Consider the following 23,945-nt stretch of genomic DNA (forward strand, 5'->3'; position numbering starts at 1 on the left):
AACTCTGGAACCATGTATGTTCCATGAAGTTCACTGCTGTTGAATTAAAAAAAAAACCCTACAATCTCAGCACCATTATTTAACATATATAGCCACATTCTGTAATCCCCAGCAGGGTGATTGTGATTAATGCTTAGTATCTTAGAAAGGTTTACTTATACAATCCACAGTGACATAGTGGCTTCTGACCTTCCCAACGCTCTTAAAAAACACTCACTGACTTAGCAAATCGTTACGTAGGTCATACCTGGAAGACTTGGAAAACTGAAAGAAATATCCCAGTTTACAGACTGCAGAGCTAAATGTCTTTAGCAGGGGCTTGAGATACACAAAGAAGGAAAACAAGAAAGAGTCAGTGCTGATGGGCCTTGCACACGTGTCTACAACGAGCTCAGCAGAAGCGTAAATCTTCAGGAAGACAAGACTGTACAAGGTCAGCTGGTTTCCCCTCCCTGTCTATATCCAGCAGGCTTCAGTTTTCTAGGACCCAGAATGAGGCTGCTTCAGCTCTCATGGTCCTCCTTTTCACCCATCTTACACAACTAGTTTGACTTTATATTTTTATTTTAAAAGCTTATTCTTTGACAGTTTTATACTTTATCATATTTTAAACTTACATTAAAATTTTTATTCTTCTTCATACTTTTACCAAGTTTTATTGCACACCTTTTTATTATTGAATGATTTTTTTCTTTATTAATTACACTTTATTTACTTTGTATCCCCCCTGTGGTTCTCTCCCTCCTCCGTCTCAATCCCTCCCTTCCTCTACCCTCTGCATGCATGCCCCTCCCCAAGGCCACTGATAGGGGAGGTCTTCTTTTCCTTCCTTCTGATCCTAGTCAATTAGGTCTCAGCAGGAGTGGCTCCATTGTCTTCTTCTGTGGCCTGGTAAGGCTGCTTCCCCCTCAGGGGGAGGTAATTAAAGAGCAGGCCAATCAGTTCATGTCAGAGACAGTCCCTGTTCCTATTACAATGGAACCCACTTGGATACTGAACATGTAGCCATGGGCTACATCTGTGCAGGGGTCTTAGGTTATCTCCATGCATAGTCCTTGGTTGGAGTATCAGTCTCAGGAAAGACCCCTGTGCTCAGATTTTTTGGTTCTGTTGCTCTCCTTGTGGAGTTCCTGTCCTCTCCAGATCTTACTGTTTCCCACTTCTTTCCTAAGATTCCCTGCACTCTGCCCAAAGGTTGCCCATAAGTCTGAGCATCTACATTGATAGTCTGCAGGGCAGAGCTTTTCAGAGGCTCTCTGTGTCAGGCTCCTGACTTGTCCCCTCTTTTCTCCTTCTTCTGATGTCCAGCCTCTTTGCCTTTCTGGATAGGAAATGAGCATTTTAGCAAGAGTCCTCCCTCTTGATTAGTTTCTTTAGGTGCACAGATTTTAGTAGGTTTATCCTATATTAAATGTCTATATGAGTGAGTATATACTGTGTGCATCTTTCTGCTTCTGGGATAGCTCACTCAGGATGATCTTTTCCAGATCCCACCATTTACTTGCAAATTTCATGATTTCCTTGTTTTTTATTGCTGAGTAATATTCCATTGTGTAGATGTACCACAATTTGTGCATCCATTCCTCCACTGAGGGGCATCTGGGCTGTTTCCAGCTTCTGGCTATTACAAATAAGGCTGCTACAAACATGGTTGAGCAAATGTCCTTATTGTGTACTTGAGAATCTTTTGGATATATGCCTAAGAGTGGTATAAGCTAGATCTTGAGGAAGCGCTATTCCTAGTTGTCTGAGAAAGCACCAGATTGCTTTCCAGAGTGGTTGTACAAGTTTACATTCCCACCAGCAGTGGAGGAGGGTTCCCCTTTCTCCACAACCTCTCCAGCATGTGTTGTCTCTTCTAAGTTTTTTTTATCTTAGCCATTCTGATGGGTGTAAGGTGGAATCTTAGGGTCATTTTGATTTGCATTTCCCTGATGGCTAATGAGGTTGAGCATTTCTTTAAGTGTTTCTCTGCCATTCGATATTCCTCTGTCAAGAATTCTCTGTTTAGCTCTGTTCCCCATTTTTTAATTGGATTACTTGGTTTGCTGGTTTTCAGCTTCTTTAGTTCTTTATATATATTGGGTATTAGCCCTCTGTCAGATAGAGGGTTGGTGAAGATTCTTTCCCAATCTGTAGGCGTTTGTTTTGTTTTGATGACGGTGTCCTTTGCTTTACAGAAGCTTTTCAGTTTCATGAGATCCCATTTATTGATTGTTGCTCTTAGAGCCTGTGCTGTTGATGTTCTGGTCAGGAAGTTGTCTCCTGTACCAATGAGTTCTAGGGTCTTCCCCACTTTTTCTTCTAACCGATTTAATGTGTCTGGTTATATGTTGAAGTCTTTGATCCACTTGGACTTTAGTTTTGTGCAGGGTGATAGTATGGATCTATTTTCATTTTTCTACATGTAGACTTCCAGTTAGACCAGCACCATTTGTTGAAAATGCTATCTTTTTTCCATTGTATGGTTTTGGCATCTTTGTCAAAGATCAGGTGTCCATAAGTGTGTGGGTTTATTTCTGGGTCCTCTGTTCGGTTCCATTGATGCACCATTCTGTTTCTATACCAGTACCATGCCCCCAAATTAAAGACTACATGTAATGAAATATTTTACTTTAATCCCCGGATGTAGAGAATTGCCAACCAAGACCTCTATATCCAGCAAAACTATTTGTTAAAATCATTAGAGAAATAAACACATTTTAGACAAGCACCAACAGAAATAGTTTTTGACTACCAAACCAGTATTGCCAAAGACAGTTAAAGAGTCCCACAAAAACCAGACTTAGGTATATCAGATGGTCCAGCTGTACCACTCACAGACACATAGTAATGGACTCTATGTCCTACTATAGAGATACCTGCTTATTCATGTTTGCTCCTGTTTTGTTCACACCAGCTAATTCATGGAACTAGCTTAGATGCCCATCACCTGATGCATGATAATATGGTACATTTACACAAGGGAGCATTCTTTATCTCATAAGGAAAAGGAAATGGTGAAATTCACAGGTAAATGTATGGAGCTGGAAATCATTATTCTGTGTAGGGCAGCCCAGATCTAGGAAGACAAATATCAAATATTTTCTCTCATTTATGGATATTAGATTTGAACTTTTAGGTAAGTGTGTCTAATTTTAAATACATTCAGAGTTCAGGAAATTAAGAAGGGGCCCTGAGTTGAGAAAGACTTTCAAGGGAGGGAAGATTGAACACAGTTATATAAAGGGGGCAAAGTTAATAATGGAACAGGAAGGGTTAAATTCCCGTAAGGTATGAAGGGCATGAAAAAGGAGAGACTACTGAACTTGGAGGCACAACTAACTCCAAAGTCCTTCTGAAAACATCATAGGAAAAAAACTGCTGTAGAAATTTTCCTATAATGGGACAACAGTGCCTCTAACATATAATTCAGGTAGATAGAAAGTCCAGTATCAGAAATAAATTACCTTTATTGTAGTTGTTAGCCTCTGAGCTTCTCTAGACTCCCAAATTACAGGCAATTGCCATTATTCTTGGTTATCTTTGAGAACGTGATAGTAAGAAGATAGCACATACTTAATACACATAAACATCATAGATCACAGAGAAATCAAAGTGGTACTGACTTGAAAGCCGCATTCCTACTGACTAGCTCTCAGTGCTGGAAGGTGCTATGCATGCTAACAGAAAAGTAATCATCACCCTTACCTACACATGAGCCCTGTGCACTACAAACAAGACCAGCCTGGAAAAAATAAACCCACTGCTACAATAATTGGATGAATATCACAGGAGTAGCTAACTTTTCTGATTAAATTTAAAGGCGATGCCACGAGATGAAACTCATACCTAACAACATTGTTGGGGCAAACAACTGATGGCTAAACAAGCCATGGATCCTTGGAGAGAATCTACTAGTATTATTTTGCTAAGAGACACAGTATTAACTGACCCCTAACAACTTCTTATGCCAATAGATTAGAGCATCTCCCAATGTCATCAAAGAAGCCAAACAGAATTCTCAATAGAGGAATAGCGAATGGCAGAGAAACACATAAAGAAATGCTCAACATCCTTAGTCATCAGAGAAATGCAAATAAAAACAACCCTGAGATTTTACCTTATACGTATCAGCATGGCTAAGATCAAAACTCAAGTGACAACACATGCTGGAGAGTATGTTAAGAAAGGGGAACCCTCCTGCATTGCTGGTGGGAATGTCAACTGGTACAACCACTTTGGAAATCAATCTGGTGCTTTCTCAGACAATTAGAAATAGTGCTACCTCAAGATCCAGCTATACCACTCCTAGGCATATATCCAAAATATGCTCAAGTACACAACAAGGACATTTGCTCAACCATGTTAGTAGCAGCTTTATTTGTAATAACCAGAATCTGGAAACAACCTAGATGTCTCTCAACTGAAGAATGAATAAAGAAATTGTGGTACATTTACAAAATGGAATGCTACTCAGCATTTAAAAACAAGGAAATGATATTCGCAGACAAATGGTAGAAATTAGAAAAGATCATCCTGAGTGAGGTATCCCAGAAGCAGAAAGACACACATGGTATGTACTCACTTATAAGTGGATATTAGACATAGAATATAGTATAAACATACTAAAATCTTTGCACTTAAAGAAGCTTAAAGGAGGACCCTGGGTAATATGCTCAGTCCTCATTCAGAAAGGCAAATGGGACAGACATTAGAAGAGGAGAAAACAGGGAACAGAACAGGAGCCATTACAGAGGTCTTCTGAAAGACTCTACCCAGCAGGGTGTTGAAGCAGATGTTGAGACTCATAGCCAAACTTTGGGCAGAATGCAGGGAATCTTTATCTGACATAACCAACCCTTTATCTGACAGAGGGCTAATATCCAGTATATATAAAGAACTAAAGGAGCTGAAAAGCAACAAACCAAGTAATCCAATTAAAAAATGGGGAACAGAGCTAAACAGAGAATTCTTGATAGAGGAATATCGAATGGCAGAGAAATACTTAAAGAAATGCTCAACCTCATTAGCCATTAAGGAAATGCAAATCAAAACGACCCTGAGATTTCACCTTACACCCATCAGAATGGCCAAGATCAAAAACTCAAGTGACAACACATGCTGGAGAGTATGTTAAGAAAGGGGAACCCTCCTGCATTGCTGGTGGGAATGTCAACTGGTACAACTACTTTGGAAGTCAATCTGGCGCTTACTTAGACAATTAGAAATAACGCTTCCTCAAAATCCTGCTATACCACTGCTAGGTATATACCCAAAATTTGCTCAAGTACACAACAAGGACATTTGCTCAACCAAGTTTGTAGCAGCTTTATTCGTAATAGCCAGAACCTGGAAACAACCCAGATGTTCTTCAACAGAGGAATGGATACAGAAATTGTGGTATTTTTACACAATGAAAATACTGCTCAGCAATCAAAAATGAGGAAATCATGAAATTTGCAGGCAAGTGGTGGGATCTAGAAAAGATCATTCTGAGTGAAGTATCCCAGAAGGAGAAAGACAAACATGGTATATACTCGCTTATATAGACCTACAAGATATGATAAACATAATGAAGTCTATCCACCTAAAGAAGATAAACAAGAAAGCAGACACAAAGTAAGATGATCAATCCTCACTTAGAAAGACAAATGAGATGTGCATTGGACGTATGACAGGAGTCTACCGCAGAAAGCATCTGAAAGACCCTACCAAGCATTGTTTCAAAACAGATACTAAGACTCATAACCAAACTTTCGGCAGAAGGGGAGTTAGTATGACGGGGAAAGAATAGGATCCCCACAAGGACCAAATATATTGGGGCACAGGGTTTTTTTCTGAAACTGTTTATCCAACCAAGGACCATGTATAGATACGACCTAGAACCTTTACTCGGATGAAGCTTGTGGTAGCTCAATAACCAATTGGTTCCCCATAGTAAGGGGAACAGGGACTATCTCTGACATGAACTCAGTGGCTGGCTCTTTGATCATGGAATTTCTGATATGATTCAAACAATTTTAAAAGTTAAATTGTTTTAGAACTTCTTAAGCAATTTTAGAAAGTTTATGGCTACAATAAATACCTTTGTGGGACTCCAGATACCTCACTAGGAGACAGGCTTATGGCAGATTTATAGCCTCAGATAGCCTTCACTCCAGGTGACACCAGAATCCTGGTATATACCATAAATATAGGCGAGTTGGTTTAAACTTTTCATGAACCCAAATCATATTGGGGCTACCTAGAAATGTCTAAATTAAGTACAAATCTTGATGTTATTAAATACAAACTGTTCTGTTTAATTCTTTATACCTTGTCACCTTATGGCATTATATACTGTCATTTTAAATTTACTTTGATTCTTGAATAAGAGACAGATAAAATGAATGCCCTGAATTCACTATAAACTTAGAGATAGCTGAAAAATGTGTATTCAGGTCAGTCTTTATTGAAAAGACATATATTTTTGTAACTTTTAGACCCTAAAGAGGCTTTGTCAACCTTTGTCACTCTGAATGGACTATGAACTTATGTAATAGATAAATGAATAAGAAATCTTTAGTTTTAAAATGTATAACCTGTTGTATTTTAGAATTCATATGTCTTTGTAATTAATTGTCTTTTGACTATGAGGTAACTTCTTTCTTGGGAGCATTGTCTCAGAATTATAAAGCTATAACCATACAATAAACATTGGCAGAACCCCGTTGTCAGAAGCCCAGTGATGGAAGCACACTGAATGGAAACCTTATTTTCTTTATCCACGAGTTGTAAATGTATATATAGATACATGTTTACACGTAAATATGTCCGGCTGTCTGTTTTGTGTACATATGTTACATAAGTGTATGTTAATTATCTGTCTGCATGTAAGGAGCTCCTTTTGTATTGTCCGTTGAATGTACATATAAATATGTACAGGTCTATATATCTGATTGCTTGTCTATGTGTATGTATGAGCTGATACTATGGAACCAGCAGCCCAAACTTGTTGCAGTTTCTGCAGAGGAGATGCTAGGTAGAATCAACATTATCTCATATGTAAGCTTGCGGGAGTTTGTTAAAGTTGAAGTTAAACTTTTTAACTTCATCCACCTTTCTTCCTGAGTGTGTGTGCATGAATGATATGAATGATATTTGTTTACTTTTTCTTCTCTTCCCCCTTTTTTTAAAATTGATTCACAAATAAGTTAGTAGACTCAGGACCTAAACTATCAGTCTTATAAGATAAGAGACCTCAGCAAGAGCCTGCTCCTGCACAGGAGCTAATCTCAGATCAAAGAGCTCCATTTTACAACCCCTTACAGTTTTGGCTAGAAGCCACTTTTTATAACTCCGGTTAGAGAAAAAAAGAGGTAGTCAGTTTAAGTTTTCCTCCTTAGCAACAGTGTGGCCAGTCCCTAGACATAGCGAAAATTCTGGGCTCCCTCTCCTCTTTCTTTTTTAAATTGTGATAGGTTGCCTGCACCATCAGCTCTGTGACCCAAGAGATAAAGTGAAGGGGGACTCAGCATCCTGGACCCTGGAACCTTGCCATAGCAGAGAGAGATATTAGCAAGGAACTTTAGAAGACTTTAACACATTCTGGGATTCAAGATTGGCTCAACATATATAAACCATTATAATACATACAGAGCATATAATACAGAGCATGCATAGTCTTAAGGCTAGAAACTATAGGGATGGAAGAAATAAAATTATCCATTTTCAGAAGACATTAGCCTGCAATTTAAAGACCCCAGCCCAATGAATTCACCAGAAAATTATTTATCTTAATAAATACTTTTAACAAAATAATAATCAAGATCATGATACAGAAATTGGTATTTTTTCTATATACCAACAAGACAAAGAAATTAGGGAAAACTCCATTCACAATAGCCTCAAAATTAAAAAAAAAACAACATGAATAAGCTAGCAAAAGAAATGAAAGAGCCACACAATGGAAACTTTGAGGTGTGGGCAACAGAAATTAAAGAAGACATATGAAGATTGAAACAATTCCCCATGCTCATGGATTGGAAGAATTACTATTGTGAAACATGCATTTTACAAAGAAAAGATTTACAGACAGAATGAAATGCCCATCAAACATGAACTTTTTTTCATAGAAGTAGAAAAAACAACCCTATAATGCACATGGAAGAATAAAATAACCTTAATACACTAAGAAGAATGAGGAATAATCCCAAATTATATTACAGATCTATGGTAACAATAACAGCATAGAAATGACACATTACAGAGCTATTGACTATAAAATAGAATAGGAGACCAAGAGACAAACCCACACAGTTATGAGAATTCAACCTTTGATAAAAATGTTAAAAATACACACTAGATGACAGTCTCTTTTAAAATGGTGCTTCAAAAATTGCATATCCACAAATAATCATGAAATGATGCTCATCTCTCATCCTGAATACAAATCACTCCAAAATGCATCAAGCGCCTTAATATAAGACCTGAAATTGTGAAACTAGAGGAAATAAAATGCAAAACATCTCCAGATACCAGTACAGGCAAAGACTTTTTGAGAAGGATTCAAATAGTACAATAAATAACCCAAAGAATTGGCAAATGGAATTGCATTAAATTAAAAAGCTTCTACACAGAAAAGAAAACAATTATATGAGTGAAGAGACAGGTTACAGAATGAAAGAAAAATTCTGCTCATTATATTTCCAATGTGGGGATTAAGATCCAGAATCTGTTAAAAACTCCAAAAAGTATACATCAGAACATCAAATATCCAATCAATAATTAAATGCATACAGATTTCTCAAAAAGAATATTTGAAAAGGTAGTCTGTATCCTTAACTGTCAGGGAAATGCAAATTAGAGTAGTTTTGTAATTCTCTATCACCCAGTAGAAATGGATGTGTATCTCCAAGTAAAGAAATGATAGATACCAGCAAGAAAGTGGGGGAAGAGGAACCTCCACACGTTGCTGATGGGAAGTAAATGGCTGTGCCTTCGATGAGGCCAATAGGGAAGTCCCTCAATAACTAAAACAGCATAGATCTGTGCTGTTCCCAGCTTTCATCCGAGAAGCTTTTACTGCAGTGAATAGCAGTGGATGTAGAAACTCATAATTGGCCAAAGTGCTGAGAATAGGTATGGTGGAGAGTTTGCACCTACACATGGCAACTATATAACCCCTTCTAAGGCCCAGAGAGAAGAAGGTACAGAAAGAATGTAAGAGTCAGAGAATAGGAGTATGAAGCAAGAAGATGTCTTTTTTTCTATGACATAGGTATTATACTCAAACTAACCTTAACTGTGGTTTTATCTACAGAAGACTTGCACAAGATTGGGCCTGTCATGACTTCACCAAGGATAGGAGTGGGGATTGGGAGTCCCCACCACTTTCTTGAGGGTGTATTGGCAATTAACAATTGTTGGAAGAAGGGGTGTCATTTTCCTCAGCAGTGTAGCCACTGATCAGTTACCCTTACTTCAGTAGCTAATGCATCACCCATGTTTCAGAAAAACAAAACCAAAACCAAAAACAAATCCTAATTAAATGAATCAGGCTCAGAAAGATTAATTTTGATGGTCTCTGAACTCATGGAATCTAGCTTTAAATTGGTTTAGAAAATAAAAGTAGAAAGGAGAATGAATGTGAAGAGTCAGGAAGTGCTTTATTTTATTTATTTTTAATTTTTTTTATTAATTACAGTTTATATACTTTGTATCCCAGCTGTAGCCCCTCTCTCATCCCCTCCCAACCCCACCCTTCCTCCCTCTTCTCCCTCTATGCCCCATCCCTAGTCCACTGATAGGGGAGGTCCTCCTCCCCTTCCATCTGACCCTAGTCTATCAGGTCTCATCAGGACTGGCTGTATTGTCTTCCTCTGTGGCCTGGTAAGGCTTCTCCCCCATCAGATGAAGATGATCAAAGAGCCAGTCACTGAGTTCATGCCAGAGACAATCCCTGTTCCATTACTCACTTGAACACTGAGCTGCCATGGGCTACATCTGTGCAAGGGTTCTAGATTATCTCCATGCATGGTCCTTGGCTAGAGTATCAGTCTCAGAAAAGACCCCTGTGCCCAGATTTTTTGATTCTGTTGGTCTCCTTGTGGAGCTCGTGTCCTCTCCAGGTCTTACTATCTCCCCCTTCTTTCATAAGATTCCCTGCACTCTGTCCAAAGTTTGGCTCTAAGTCTCAGCATCTGCTTTGATACTTTGCTGGGTAGAGTCTTTCAGAGGCCCTCTGTGTAGGCTCCTGTCCTATTCCCTGTTTTCTCCCTCTTCTGATGTCTGTCTAGTTTGCCTTTCTGAGTGAGGACTGATGAGGAAGTAATTTAAATCGAGGGAGGAGAAATGAACAGAGGAGGTAATGGAATATATACTCCATGAAGGCAGAAGGAAGAACTATTTGGGCTATGGAGTAGGTACAATAATATATCTGTATGAACATCTCACAGTTAATCATATTTATGTGCTAACCAAAATTAATATTTACAATTTAAAATGCCTCTACAGTGGTGGCTCAGGTAGATGAGAGCTGTAGGGACTGACATACATAAAGCAGGAGCTTAGAGTAAGAGAGGATGTCAAATGTTGAAATTCAGAAAGCCATCCGCAATTTTGCTCCCAGGACACAGGACAAGTAGTCTACAGAACAAGTAGTCTCAACGTCACTTTATGCCGTAGTAAATGAAAGCCAGCACACTAACACGTAAGGCAAACTCCCCAGGCAAGGGTCCTCTAGTTCCTCTGGGCTGGAGAGATGATTTAGTAAATCTAAGCATTTGTCACACAAGTCTAACAATCCTTGGATTCTACAGTGGAAGGAGGGAGCTGACCCCTGAGTTATCCTCTCATCTCCACACAAGCTCAGTGGCATTTGCATCTCTCCCTTCCTCCCTCCCTTTCTCTCTTCTTCTCTCTCCCCTGTAAACAAAATAAAAAAATTATGAGAAAAGATTCTTACTAATTCTTGCTGATTCTTAACGTCCCAAGAAAACATAATTTCTTCTTTCAATAAAATGAGTTGCAATTGAGCCATCTACAAAGCCCCTTTGGCCGGTAAATGTTGGGCAGATTGCAATACAGCAAAGCCGCTGAGAGGATGGCTGGGTCGCTTTGCAGTGAAAACAACCCAGGGTATTCTCCAGTTGACATTCCATCTGACACACAGGCCAAAAGCCCAGTGTTTTGTTTTTTTTTTTTTTTTTCTTGCTGTGCTTTCTAGTAGAGGCTCAGGTATAGCCACAGTGAACATGGCCGATTCCACAGATTTTCTCAGGAAAGTCTCAGACTTCTCACCGTGTGCTCATCTCTGCTACACTCTGTCATCATTCAAAGTGAAGCTCTCTTTCTCACCTGTCCTTTGGAGCATGCCCACTCTCTGTGTGCCCCTCAGCTACATCTCAGTCCTTTATCCTGAATCCTTGAGGTGCCCACTCTGTTGCCCAGGCTCTTCACTCCAGGCCCCATCTTTTTAGATTACTTTCTTCTTTAACCACAGCATGTATTCTCCTGGGCCCCCTGTTCCCTTCCATCCCTCCTTTATTCTCTCATTTTTGCCTCCCTACGTCCTGCGCTCTTTGGCTGCTCCTTCTTGGATTTCCTTGGATTCTGATCACATTTGAAATACCAGGTTTGTCACCATACGTCATAGACCACCACACTGTTGAAAGACAGTTCCCTGCAAGCTGAAACACTCCCTCCATGGGGAAGGGGAAGGATCATGGGACTCAAGGGATAAATAAATGTCACATGTCTGAGAAAGCTGCAAGCTGCAAGCATAGAGCCCCACCCTGCCCCACTTACAGAAGCTTTAAACTGCTGGAGGAGGAGACCTTGACCAACTAAGTTGCTGAGAGGATATTTCCTGGGCCCACTGAGCTGCCTTCGAATTGTGCAGGGTTGCAGGGTTGAAGCTCTCAGGAGCGAGATTGTCAGTGGTGCAGCTGCTTCTACATAATCCCTGCTTCTGTGAGTAACCCTGGACCCATCCTCTCCTTAGTCAGCCTAGTAAAAACTCCTTGGTTCACCAAGTCGGTCATGGGTGCAATCTTTGTCTGCTGGGGGCTCCCTTTCTAGGATGAGTACACAAATGTCTGCTTGTCTTCCCAAGAAAAATTCATTCATTAACATATGCTAACATCTGTATAGGCTAATGATGATCATAGCTCACATAGTGATTTGATGTCCCTCTCTGATTTGATGTTCCTCAAAGCATTGCTAGCCAAGCTACTAGTAATTCTGCTAGCAAGATCACTTAGCTATGCTGGAGAGATTAACCACAGAAACTGAAAATTCTGTATATTTAAATTTAAATTATAAGACTTTAAATTTTTACTTTAAATTTCTCCTCCTCTTTTTTCTTCCTTGTCCTCTTCATCATTGTCATTTTTTCTTTATACCACATAATTATGTCAGAGTTAATAATATCAGTTAACCAAGTTGTGTAACCAGATATGATGACTCTATTCCATATTTTTAATCCTCTCATATCTTAATTGTTAGTGAACCAGTTATCTAAAACTTCTCTCATGGTATGTGTGAGAAACATTTTTTTCCACAAAGGTAGTTAGCTCAATAAGGGTCCTTTTTCTTCTACTTTGCAACAGTCATATCAGATTGTGAAGTTGAGCTCCCACAAGTGGGATGAGGACAAACTTACCATCTACACCAGGAATAAAAGACGGAGACCATTTTGGCCACACATTTTGGCTGGCTTGGGTTCTGGTGTTCCTCCCTTCCTTTCTTAAGAGATTGCCTTGCTGGGTAATGTTTGGTCATCTGCTTGTTTGGTGACACCAAGAGTACTCATTCCCAACACATTTCCCTGGAATCAGGTTCTTTCTCTCCTTGACACTAACTCTAAATTCTGAATTTGGCTTATCAGCTGTTTCAGAGCTACTCTACAGTTAGTTGCCAGTCTTATTCCTCAAGCTTATTTTCTGCAATGCAGCAACACTCTTCAAAACCACAAATCTACAGGACATAACTAGTGTATCCCCTTCTCTAGCTCCAACTTCAAGTATTTCATGATCCTTTCTGTATATAAGATTCATAGAACTGAGTCATCCTGCCCCCAACTAACTTTGTATCAAATAAGGTATTTTGATGGTGTATATGTGCTTCTCAATTTATGTTAGTTTGACTTAGGAATTTTTGACTTTATTAAAGTGCCATAGGACCCTCTATCTTGATGCTATGAAAAGTCAGTGAATGCACCTCCCAGCCATGTGATCATTGAGAGAAACAAGCAATCCTGAACAAAGTATCCTATTGCTATATTATGGTAGCTGCTAAAGTAGGTGTAATAGAAGCATTTGATATATATATATCTTTAACAACATATATATATATATATACATACATACTTATGTGTGTGTGTGCTCCTCTACTTACAATATAATTGTGTTCGATATATGTGATATATATTATATTTATAAATATCAGACTAACACATATGTATATATGTGTGTGTAACTTAGTACTTACGATAGTTTATTGCAATTGTTTTTGTATGTATTTCTCCTACTGATTTTAGAGAGAGGAGATTTTGCTCCTTTCACCTTTGTAACCCAACATATAGTACACTCAACTGCTAATTGTTAAATTAATGAAGATTTCATCCACAAACCTATCATTGTCCTATATGATATGATACTTAACACAACATTTTATTTTTTTATTGATAATTTGAACTCATGACCGCTGAGACATTATTTCAAATTTTATGTTTCAAGCCAATAAGAAAAATTAAGAGATTATATAAAGTATGATTTGCATATTATGTCATATTTTGACATACTAGTATGTATTTTATGTATAATAGCTATATTATATATAATATATTCTTTATGTATAATATGACATTACTATTATAACATTATCATTATATAACATGATATATAATATATATCATGTTGTACAATGTATAACATTACTGTTAGAAGGTATAACATTACTATTAGAAGGTAAAGTTCCTGAATGGAATATACATGAGAGGTAGCTCATAAATCCTGGTGTCCAGTCAATACCTTTCATAGTGACTTGTGTATTCGTCTTGTCCCCTGTTTGAATAAATATCCCAATTTCCTCCTCGTAGCCTTCATCATTCGCTTCTCAAGAAGTCACAGGAAAAGAGGAGACAAAGAGGAAGTTTCAAGTTCCATTCTGTTCATGTCCTGAGACCTTGTATGAGTCTGAATTCAAAACTAATACTGGATTTGTTTGGCAGAGGAAATTTTTTTAGTGTTTTTTTTTAATTTTTATTTTTTCCCACAATTTATTCATTATATATCCTGATTGAAGCCCCCTCCCTCAGCTGCTCCCAGCCCCACCCTCCCTCCCTCTTCCCCTCTATCCCTTTCCTCTAGTCCACTGAGAGGGGGAGTTCTCCTCCTCTGGTAGAGGAAATTTCATAGTTGTTACACTGTGTTATAGTTACTGTTCACTGTTCTTATCTAGGATTACAGTAAGACTGAACAGAAAAATTTACAGAAAAATATATAAAATGTTCAGTTTGTGGAGGACAGGTGAGTTTAAAGAAAGTTGCTTACAAAGAGGGTCCCAGGAAAGCAGCTATAATTATTAAAGAGATTAGTCCAATTAAGGAGAAACTTTGAACACTGTACTGAGATAATAGGAAAAGTAATTTAGGAGTAAGGAATGTGCCAGCCATTGAAGGTTTCAACTTGTGTGACACATTCGTCAGGAATTAGAGAACGCCACAACTGAAGGAGTTCTCTGTTAGGAAACACCCTCCGGGAGTGTTTTCTCAGATTCATCTGCCACGATACACAGAGGCCATTGGAACCATGGTAGGAGGCTACACACCAGGCCACCCGCAGAGCTCTGCAGCACTGCCCACTTGGTACTGGTTTTACAGGAATGCAAAATGCAAGAGTTACAGAGTCATGGATGCCCTGTATCAAGATTCCAGAAAACCACTGAGGCATCAGGTTCAGACTTTTGAAACCTCCCCCCCCTAAAGTTGTGGAGGCAAAGCCTAGGGTTTGGTGTTTGTCCTTCTGGGTTTCAGTCATTTATGTCTTGCTTTGGAATGATATCCCAGATATCTTCCTGTTTTTCCCTTTTGGTTTAGGAGAGTTTAGTCTATCTATAGTGTATCAGAGCTATATATCTTGATGTTTTTGCTTCATAGGGTCTTAGAGTTGAGAGTTATCCTTGAATCTCAGGAGAGACTTTGGGACTATTAACGCTTTGGGGGTGGTGGTGGTTAGAGATGGACTAAATGTATTTTGCACTTTGAGATGGCTGTGAACTTATGCATATCAGGGGTGGAAATTTATGTCCTTTTTTGTGTGTGAAACATTTTATTTTTATTTTTAAAAATTTTTAATAAATTATAGTTTATTCACTTTGTATCCCAGCTGTAGCCCCCTCCCTCATTTCTTTCCCAGCCCCACCCTCCTTCCCTCTTCTCCCTCTATGTCCCATCTGTAGTCTGCTGATAGGAGAGATCCTCCTCCCCTTCCATCTGACCCTAGTCTATCAGGTCTCATCAAGACTGGCTGCATTGTCCTCCTCTGTGGCCTGGTAAGGGTGCTTCCCTATCAGGGGAAGTTTATGTCTTAAAAGAATCATTTTAGGATTCTCCAATGCCCCCTCAGCCTTTCCTTCTAGATTATCTCTTTTCCTTTGCAACTCCCTGCTGATCTGAAGAATCACTTTCCTGTTGACCAGGGAATCACTGCCTCCAAGTATGGCTAGGATCCAGATTAGGGCAACAGTAATAAAGGAATGGAGCTGTATCCAACAAAGGAGAGATCAGATATCTACACCAAGAAACACGTCAAACATCATAGCTCCAGTTGCCTAGATTCCCAGCACTTTTTCTAGAATCCAGCAATGTTATTGTATTGTAATAGGCCACGAGAAAAGCAATTTATCAGAATTGCCAGAAGAGGACATCAAAATAGCAATTATAAACACATTCAAGGAAATTAAGGAGGATATGAATAAATGCCTAATGAAGACTAAAGATATAAGTCATTGAATGCAAAGAATAAAAACAATTTAAGACATGAAAATAGAATTTAACAAATAAATAGAATCTTTCTCTCTTTTTTTTTAACGCTAAACTTGAAATGAAAAGCTCAGAAAACCAAACCAAAAAAAAAAAAAAAATCTCAGAGCAACAGATTAAAAGACATAGAAGAGAGAATTTCAGGTTTTGAAGACAATGTAGAAAAAAATGGATAGCTCTGTCAAATAAAATGTTAAATCTAAAAAAGTTCAGGCCCCAAAACAGCCAAGAAATCTGGGACACCATGAAAAGATCAAACCTATGAATAATAGGTATACAGCAAGAAATGAAACCTCAGGTCAAAGGCACAGAGAGTATTTTTAACAAAATCAAAGAAAAAATTTCCTAATCTAAAGAAAGAAATGCATATCAAGGGAAAAAGAGGCATACAGAAAACCAAGTCGATAGGGTCAGAAAAGAAGCTTCCCATAACATATAATAAATCAAAACACAAAATGTACAGATTAAAAAAATATATTAAAAGCTTCAAGGGAAAAATTCCAACTCAAATAAAAAAGGCAGGCTCATTAGAATAACACCCGACTTTTCAGCAAAGACTCTGAAAGCCAGAAGGGCCTGAATGGATGCTCTACAAATTGTAGAAGACCACCTATGCTAGTTTAGGCAACTATACCCATCAAAACTATAAAACACAAGCAGAAAAAGAAAAAACATTCATAATAAATACAAATTTAAACTTTTTTTTTTGTCCAATTTGCTCTAGAAGAAAAGGCTCAGTATGAAGAGAAGGCTGATCATGCCCAAAAAGACTCAGGAAATAAATAATCCCAGAACAGTTAATTAAAAGGTAAGGAAAAGCAAGAGCAAAATTATTAGGAATTAGTAATGCTGCTTGGTAATAGTTCTTAATATTAATGGTTTCAATTAAATCAGCAAAGACACCTATTAAGAGATTGGATTGGGGGCTGGAGAGATGGTTCAGTGGCTAAGAGCACTGTCTGCTCTTCCAGAGGTCCTGCGTTTAATACTCAGCAACCACATGGTGGCTCACAACCATCTATACAGGGATCTGATACCCTCTTCTGGCATGCAGGTGCACATGCAGATAAAGCACTCCTATACATAATATAAATAAATACATCTTTAAAAAGAGAGAGATTGGATTAGAAAACAGAATTTATCTTTCTGTTGCATCTAAGAAACATACCTCACCATCAAGTAAAGACATCGTAGGGTAAAAGAACAATAAAAGGTACTCCAAGTGAATGAAGCTAAGAAGCAATTAGGCATACCCATTTTAAAACCTGACAAAATAGAACTCAAACCAAAAGTAGTCAGAAGAGATAAAGGAGAGCACACACTCATTAAAGAAACATCGACTAAGAGGACATTGAAATTCTAGATGTTTATGTGCCAAACACAAGGGCACCCAGTTTCATAAAGCTACCTAAAAACACATGATTGATCCTAACACAGTGATAGCGATGGCTTCAATAGCCAGCTCTCATGAGCAGAGAGCCCACCGTGACAAAAAAAATAAATAATTTCTTGAGTTAAATATTGTCATAAATCAAAGGGACCTGGCAGACATCTACAGAAAGTTCCACCAAAACACTAAACACTTTCTTTTCAACAGCCAGTGGAACTTTTTCCAAAATTGACCACATATTAGGACACAAAGCAAGTGTCAATAGGAAAATTGAAATAATTTTACTTGACAACCATGCATTAAAGCTAGTTACCAACAACAATAGGAACAGCAGAAAAATGTGCAAACTCATGGGAACTGAACAACACATTCCTGAGTGAAAATTGGGTCAAGATAAAAATTGAGAAGGAAGTAAAAAGCTTTTTAGAATTGAATAAAAATAAAACCACAACATACCCAAACCTATGAGACCCAAGGCAGTTCTAAGACGCAAGTTTATAGCACTAAATGTCTACATTAAAGAGAGATCTCATATTAATAACAACACACTTGAAAGGTCTAGAAAAAAAAAGAAATAATACCTCCAAAGAGTAGATCAGAAGAAATAATCAAATTTAAAGCTGAAATTAATGAAATACAAGCAACAAACACAAAAAGATTTTTTTTTGAGGTGGGAATTAAACAGTAACATCTTATTTTTTTGTGAGTTGTGTCCCGTCTTTAGAAACTACTCATTTCTGTTGTTTGAACTACACTGTCAGATGCCCCAGGTTCTCATCCTGGTTGTGGTTTTGAGTTGCTTCATGGCACTGAGATATGGAGACCCAGGTCTTTTATGTGCTGTTCTCCTGGAAACTTTGGTTCCTTCAAATTCCAGGGCTCCCTCTGCTTTACCTCAGGGGGATAATCACACACCACTCACAGTGATCTCTGGGAGCGATATCAAACACAAAGGGTGTTAGTTTCCTTAAACAAAGCTCAAGGGCAATGGCAGCTGACTCCTTTGATTAGGAAGTGATGTCAAGTGAACAAGGTGCTCCCTCTAGGAAATGCTGTCCCACCACTGGACAGATGCAGAAGCATCACAGGGAATGAACATGGAGGAAGTGAAGACATGGCTGTTTTCACATACTGTTTCAATGATGTGACTGCATTTTAGTGCTTAAAGGGAAAGCTAATGGTCCCCTGCCATTGTTAAGAAACGGTTCTGAAAGGCTTGGTAAGGAACTCAGAGTTAGATATTAGAAGCTTAATGTATTTGCTTTTAGAGACATGGGTTTTAAAGTGAATGTATTTAAAAGAAATGTTGATGATCTGAGTTATATAAATATATATGTGTAAGTATATGCAACAGTGTATATTCTTCCATTTATACAGACAACAGTGTAAACCCAAAAGAATTACCTAACCGACTGAGCATCTACCAGAATTCCTATTTGACATAGCACAGATTAAGCAAAAGTGTATTTATATGCCCTTGAGTCTTAATGTTTATAAACAGTTTTCTCCTGAAATGCTTTTCTATATGGAATCCCAGGGCTGCGCTTGGGATTCTCTTTCTTTTGTTCCCAAGTTATATAACGTGCAGCATATTTACTCAAATTGCTGTTCTGGATTTTTTTTTCCCTTAGAGTGCTTTTGTACGTTTGGGCACTAAAGGGATTTAAGCACCCAACTGGTACAATGACCCAATGCTACAATGAGGGGAAACTGTCAAGATTCCTTCTTTCTTTTATGAGGTGGTCACAAAACAATGCCTGTGTGACTCTGGGCAGGCTGATGCCTGCTTCCCAGGGTCAGGACTTTTCATTCCAGACAGTTTGCTCCAAGCTCATGTGCAGGCAGAGCCCCTTTGCAGATATAAAAGCAGCCTTCTGCCAATGTCCTGTAATAGAGTTAAGATGTTTATGATAATGAAAACCTTTTAAGTGAGCCACGTGAAAAGAGCCTTGTGTAGGACACACTTTTTCCCCGTTTATCCTTTCATTTTCATTATGGTGACATTATAATCATTGGTCTTATAAGCAGATTCCATGTAGTCTCCAAACACATGGCCTCCCAGTTCACTCGGGTTGTTGGAATGAAACATAGAGGCAGAACTTTAAATAACAAAAGCAACCTTTCCTTCTCAGCTCATCTCACAACAGCTGTTTTTTTTTAAACTAAAGTAAATGTGAATAAGACTTTGTTTTTCTGAGTTATCTCATGTAAAAATTTGTTTGTTTCTTTTTCTTTTTTGCTTGGAAGAATATGATTACTACTACCTACTGCCTAGATGGCTATGTTTGCTTTTCATGAAATTCTCAGAAATGCCAGAACATTTTGCCTTTAATTGTGTATCAGTGTGTATCGCAATAAAACTACTGATGTAAAAAGAAATACTTGCAAATATATTCAAGAACACATAAAAAAGATTAATCACCATGATTAAGTTGGCTTCAACCTGGAGATTTGGGAGTGGTTCAAATCAACACATGCAATCCAAACTTAAAGGAAAAAAAAAGCATGATTATCTTTTTAGACGCAGGAAAGATATCTGAAAGGACTCAACAGCCCCCCATGAAGAACATCCTGGGGAAGATAGGGATACAAAGGACATACCTCAACATAATAAAGGAATTTACAGCAAGCACACAGACATCATTATCTTAAATGGAGAGAAAACCCAAAGCAGGAAGAACAAGACATCCCTATTCAATATAGTAGTCGAAGTCATAGTTAGAGCAATAAGACAACTACAGGAAATCAGGTGGATACAAATAGGAAGAGAAGAAGTCAAAGTATTCTTATTTACAGATGAAACAATTTGTATATAAATGAAACTAAAGATTCTACCAGAAACTTTTACAGCTGATAAAGACTTTCAACACACCAGGAGGATACAAAACCAACACATAAAAAGCAGTAGTCTTATATACAAATGAAAAACATACCAAGAAGGAAATCAGGGAAATAGTACCTTCTGTGGAAAAAAATGTTTTTTCCTTCAGCCTCAAAAAATGTTTCCGGATAACTAACCAAACAAGAAAAGACTTGTATAATAAAAACTTTAAGGCATTGAAGAAGACATCAGAAGATGGAAAGACCTTCCACAGAAACTGAAAACACCAAACCAAACCAAAACATCAAGTTCAACTTCACATGGGAACACAGCAAACCAGGCTAGCTAAAATAATTCTGAATAATAAAAGAACTGCTGGAGATATCACCATCCCAGATTTCAAGCTGTACTACACAACTATAGACTGTTACTGTCAGTTTGTGGAGAGCAACCAATAGCCTTGAAAATAGCTTGTGTTGTTTGGCGATTGAACATAGCCATAACGACTCTTAAAAACATTCTGTTACATAGACTAGTCAGTGAAGCTCAGCTATCAGAGATGCTTCCTGATTCAGAGGATGGGAACAAATACAGAGGCTCATATCTAGAAAATGTTCAGAGAGAGAGAGACCTTGAAACATTCAGTCCCAAACGGAATGTTTCCATCAAATTTCTCCTTTCAGTGTTCAGGGAACACTGTGTAAAAGGAGGTGGAAAGATTTTAAGAACACTGAAGAAATACAACCCTCTAAATACAGCAGAGCCAAAGCACAAACCAATTCACAGAGACTATGGCAGCACGCACAGGACCTGCATGGGTCTGCAGCAAATGGAAACCTAGTGCTGAGAGGAAAAGTGGACACAGCCCATATCCCTAACGCAGAAGCTTTCTTCTTCCTTGTTCTCCTCCTCTGTTTTTTCCTCCCCTTCCCCCTCCTTCTCCTCCTCCTCCTCCTCCTCCTCCTCCTCTTCTTCTTCTTCTTTTTTTTTTTTTTTTGAGACAGGGTTTCTCCATGTAGCCTTGGCTTTCATGGACTGGCTTTATAGACCAGGTTGGCTGTGAACTCCCAGAGATCTGCCTGACTCTGCCTCCCCCAGTGCTGGGATTAAAGGCATGCACCTCTACACCCGGCTAGAAGTTACCTTTAATTGATAACCACTTAGAAATAAAAAGTTAGTTCTCTCCAACACAGTCCTAATGGGGATACAAACCACTCTTAAGGGCATGCCCCATGGCCAGCAGTTGATGGTCAACACAAAATGAACTCGATGGCATCTTTGGAGGTTCTTTGTTTCATAATGTTTTATGAGCGCATTTAAAACATTTTTTTTTAACCTTACAGGCCCTATGTATATATATATTATGGCTTTTGGTTTTGTGTGTGTATGTATATTTTTATTGGATTGCTGTGTGTATCTCTGCATCTGTATGTGTTTCTTGAGCATTTTCTTTGGCTCTCTTTCTTCTCTTTGTTTGTATTGTCCTATTCCCATTTGCCTTTTCTTGTTTTATCTTATTTTTATTGTTATTCTCTAGATCTCTGTTTTCTGATGAGAGACAGAAAGGGTGTGGATTTGGATGGGAGGGAAGGTGGGCAGAATCTTGGGGGAGTTGGAGGAGGGGAAAGCAAAATCAGAATACTTTGCATGAAAAAATATATTTTCAATAAAAGAAAATTCAAAAAAATAACTGAGACCAAACAAAAAATGTATTTTATGAAAACTTATAAATAAAAATATATTAACATATAAAAAGTATTATGTTTGGGTGTTAAGTTGACAAGGAGTAGGCTTGTGATGGATCTGCATGTGAGAGCAGAGGACACGTGTTCATAGCTCTCTGCTCCCTGATTTCAGAGCAATGCGACCAAATAGCTCACACTCTTCTTGCACCATGCTTTCCCTGTGGTGGGCTGTATCCTCAACACTTTGAACAGAAATCAACCTTTCTTTCTTGAGTTGTTTACCTTATATGTTGTCACAACAATGGGGAGCATAATGAATACATCCAGGAATTCGCAACAGATTCAACAGTAATTCATAAATAATAACTCATAAATGAGCTGCTTCAGAGGACTGGTGTTTGGGCTATTTCTAGAACCCAAAAAGGATCTCCTGAGATCAGTGAAAGTATCAAAATAGGTCCGGGTTGATGCAGCAGGAAACTGTCTGCGACTAAGAATTGTACGTGGTTTTCTGGAGGCTTCGACAATAGCGTGTGAGGTACCAAGCCCACAGAGACACACAGAACTGACAGATCCTGATATTCAGACACATATCCGTGATTGGCAATAGAATTCCTTATTAAAACCAAAACTGAGTTTTCAAATGAGAAGAATGTTTAGAGGTTATCTGACTCAGTTTTACTTTATGGTTAAATACAAATCCAATGCTAAAGGCATGCTAGTTCAAAATAAGAGAATTTTAAAACCATGAGTAACTCTGAGAATCATCTAGCACACCTTTTGATTTCAAGGAAATTATCAATCTGTCATATATGTCTTTTTAGAGTATTTTAAGCAGACAATTATTATCTTATATCAATCGACAGTTGCAAACATCAATAACATCGATGTCTTTGGTAATTTATCTAACATTCTCTGTAGTAGCATCTTTGCTTCCATGTTATCCGCTCTTCGGATCCAACTATCCCTGGCTAACTGCTCCAAATGCAGTTTCCTTAGAGGAATACTGCTGACTTTTGACTAAGAAAGATAACAACTTTTTTTTTAAGCACAAGAAAGTGAATATCAGAGACCTTACCATTCAAGATAGTTTTCTACAAAGGCAGACATCGGGCTGATCTGCACTGTGTAGGTGTCATTTGCAGAATACTCAAAGAGTCCATAGTAAGGGTTGAAGAGCTCCTGAGACAAAAGGAAGAAGAACTCTCGGGAAGGGCCGCTGTAGTCCAGGCTGCAAAGGAAACACAGGTCCAGGAGGCTCACTTTTGTGACAGTTTCTTATCCAGGTCCTAGTGAGGTCTTTTGGGTATGTTTTCTAAGAAGCAGAGAACAGTCTCTCCACTTTACAGTGAACTCCAAGGGGAAGTACCAACTTTAGAAGACAACAAAGATGTAGTAATTGGTTTTGGGTATTTTTTTCACTAAATATCTATGAATGAGCTCCTATGGTAGTTTTCTATAAAAGTTATGTGTGTGTGTGTGTGTGTGTGTGTGTGTGTGTGTGTGTGTATTTATACAAGCTTACAAGTCCAATTTCATTTGCCTTTTAGGTAGCTGCATTGCACACTTAGATGATGTGTGCATTAAGTCAGAAAAAGCACATGAAAACTTTGGTATATAACTTGATATCTGCATTTTGGAAGGAAGAGTTTTTTTTTTTTTTTTTTTTTTTTTTCTTCTCAGAAATTTACAATACCTACAAAGCAAATGTTCAGTGGTACAGGATTTTAATTTGTGCTACACTTTGGTCATGGGATTTCAGACTCCGGGACATGCCAAGAGCTCAAGTTTTTCTTTTTTCTTCTTCTTTAAAGAGCAAGAAGCCTGGGGCAGGAGAGATGGCTTGGAGGTTAAGAGCAATGGCTGTTCTCTCAGAGGTCATGAGTTCAATTCCCAGCAACCATATGGTGGCTCACAACTATGTATAGTGAGATCTGGTTCCCTCTTCTGGCATTCAGGTATACATTTAGAACATTGCATACATAATAAATAAATAAATATAAAAAATTTTAAAAAGGAGCAAGAAGCCTAAGGCTTGGGAAT

At 38.3% G+C, this 23,945-nt stretch overlaps 1 protein-coding gene across 7 annotated transcripts in view; it reads right to left on the reverse strand.

Moving 5' to 3' along the window:
* Hecw1 (HECT, C2 and WW domain containing E3 ubiquitin protein ligase 1) overlaps nucleotides 1-23,945 on the reverse strand; it is a 302,639-nt gene that overhangs the window by 31,067 nt on the left and 247,627 nt on the right. For all 7 annotated transcript variants that reach the window (XM_060372935.1, XM_060372932.1, XM_060372937.1 and 4 more), the window contains one exon: nucleotides 22,981-23,133. In XM_060372935.1, the coding sequence (XP_060228918.1) occupies nucleotides 22,981-23,133 (153 nt within the window). The remainder of the gene's footprint in view (nucleotides 1-22,980; nucleotides 23,134-23,945) is intronic.

The sequence above is a fragment of the Meriones unguiculatus genome, chromosome 19 (genome assembly GCF_030254825.1).
Source record: "Meriones unguiculatus strain TT.TT164.6M chromosome 19, Bangor_MerUng_6.1, whole genome shotgun sequence".
Taxonomy (NCBI): domain Eukaryota; kingdom Metazoa; phylum Chordata; class Mammalia; order Rodentia; family Muridae; genus Meriones; species Meriones unguiculatus.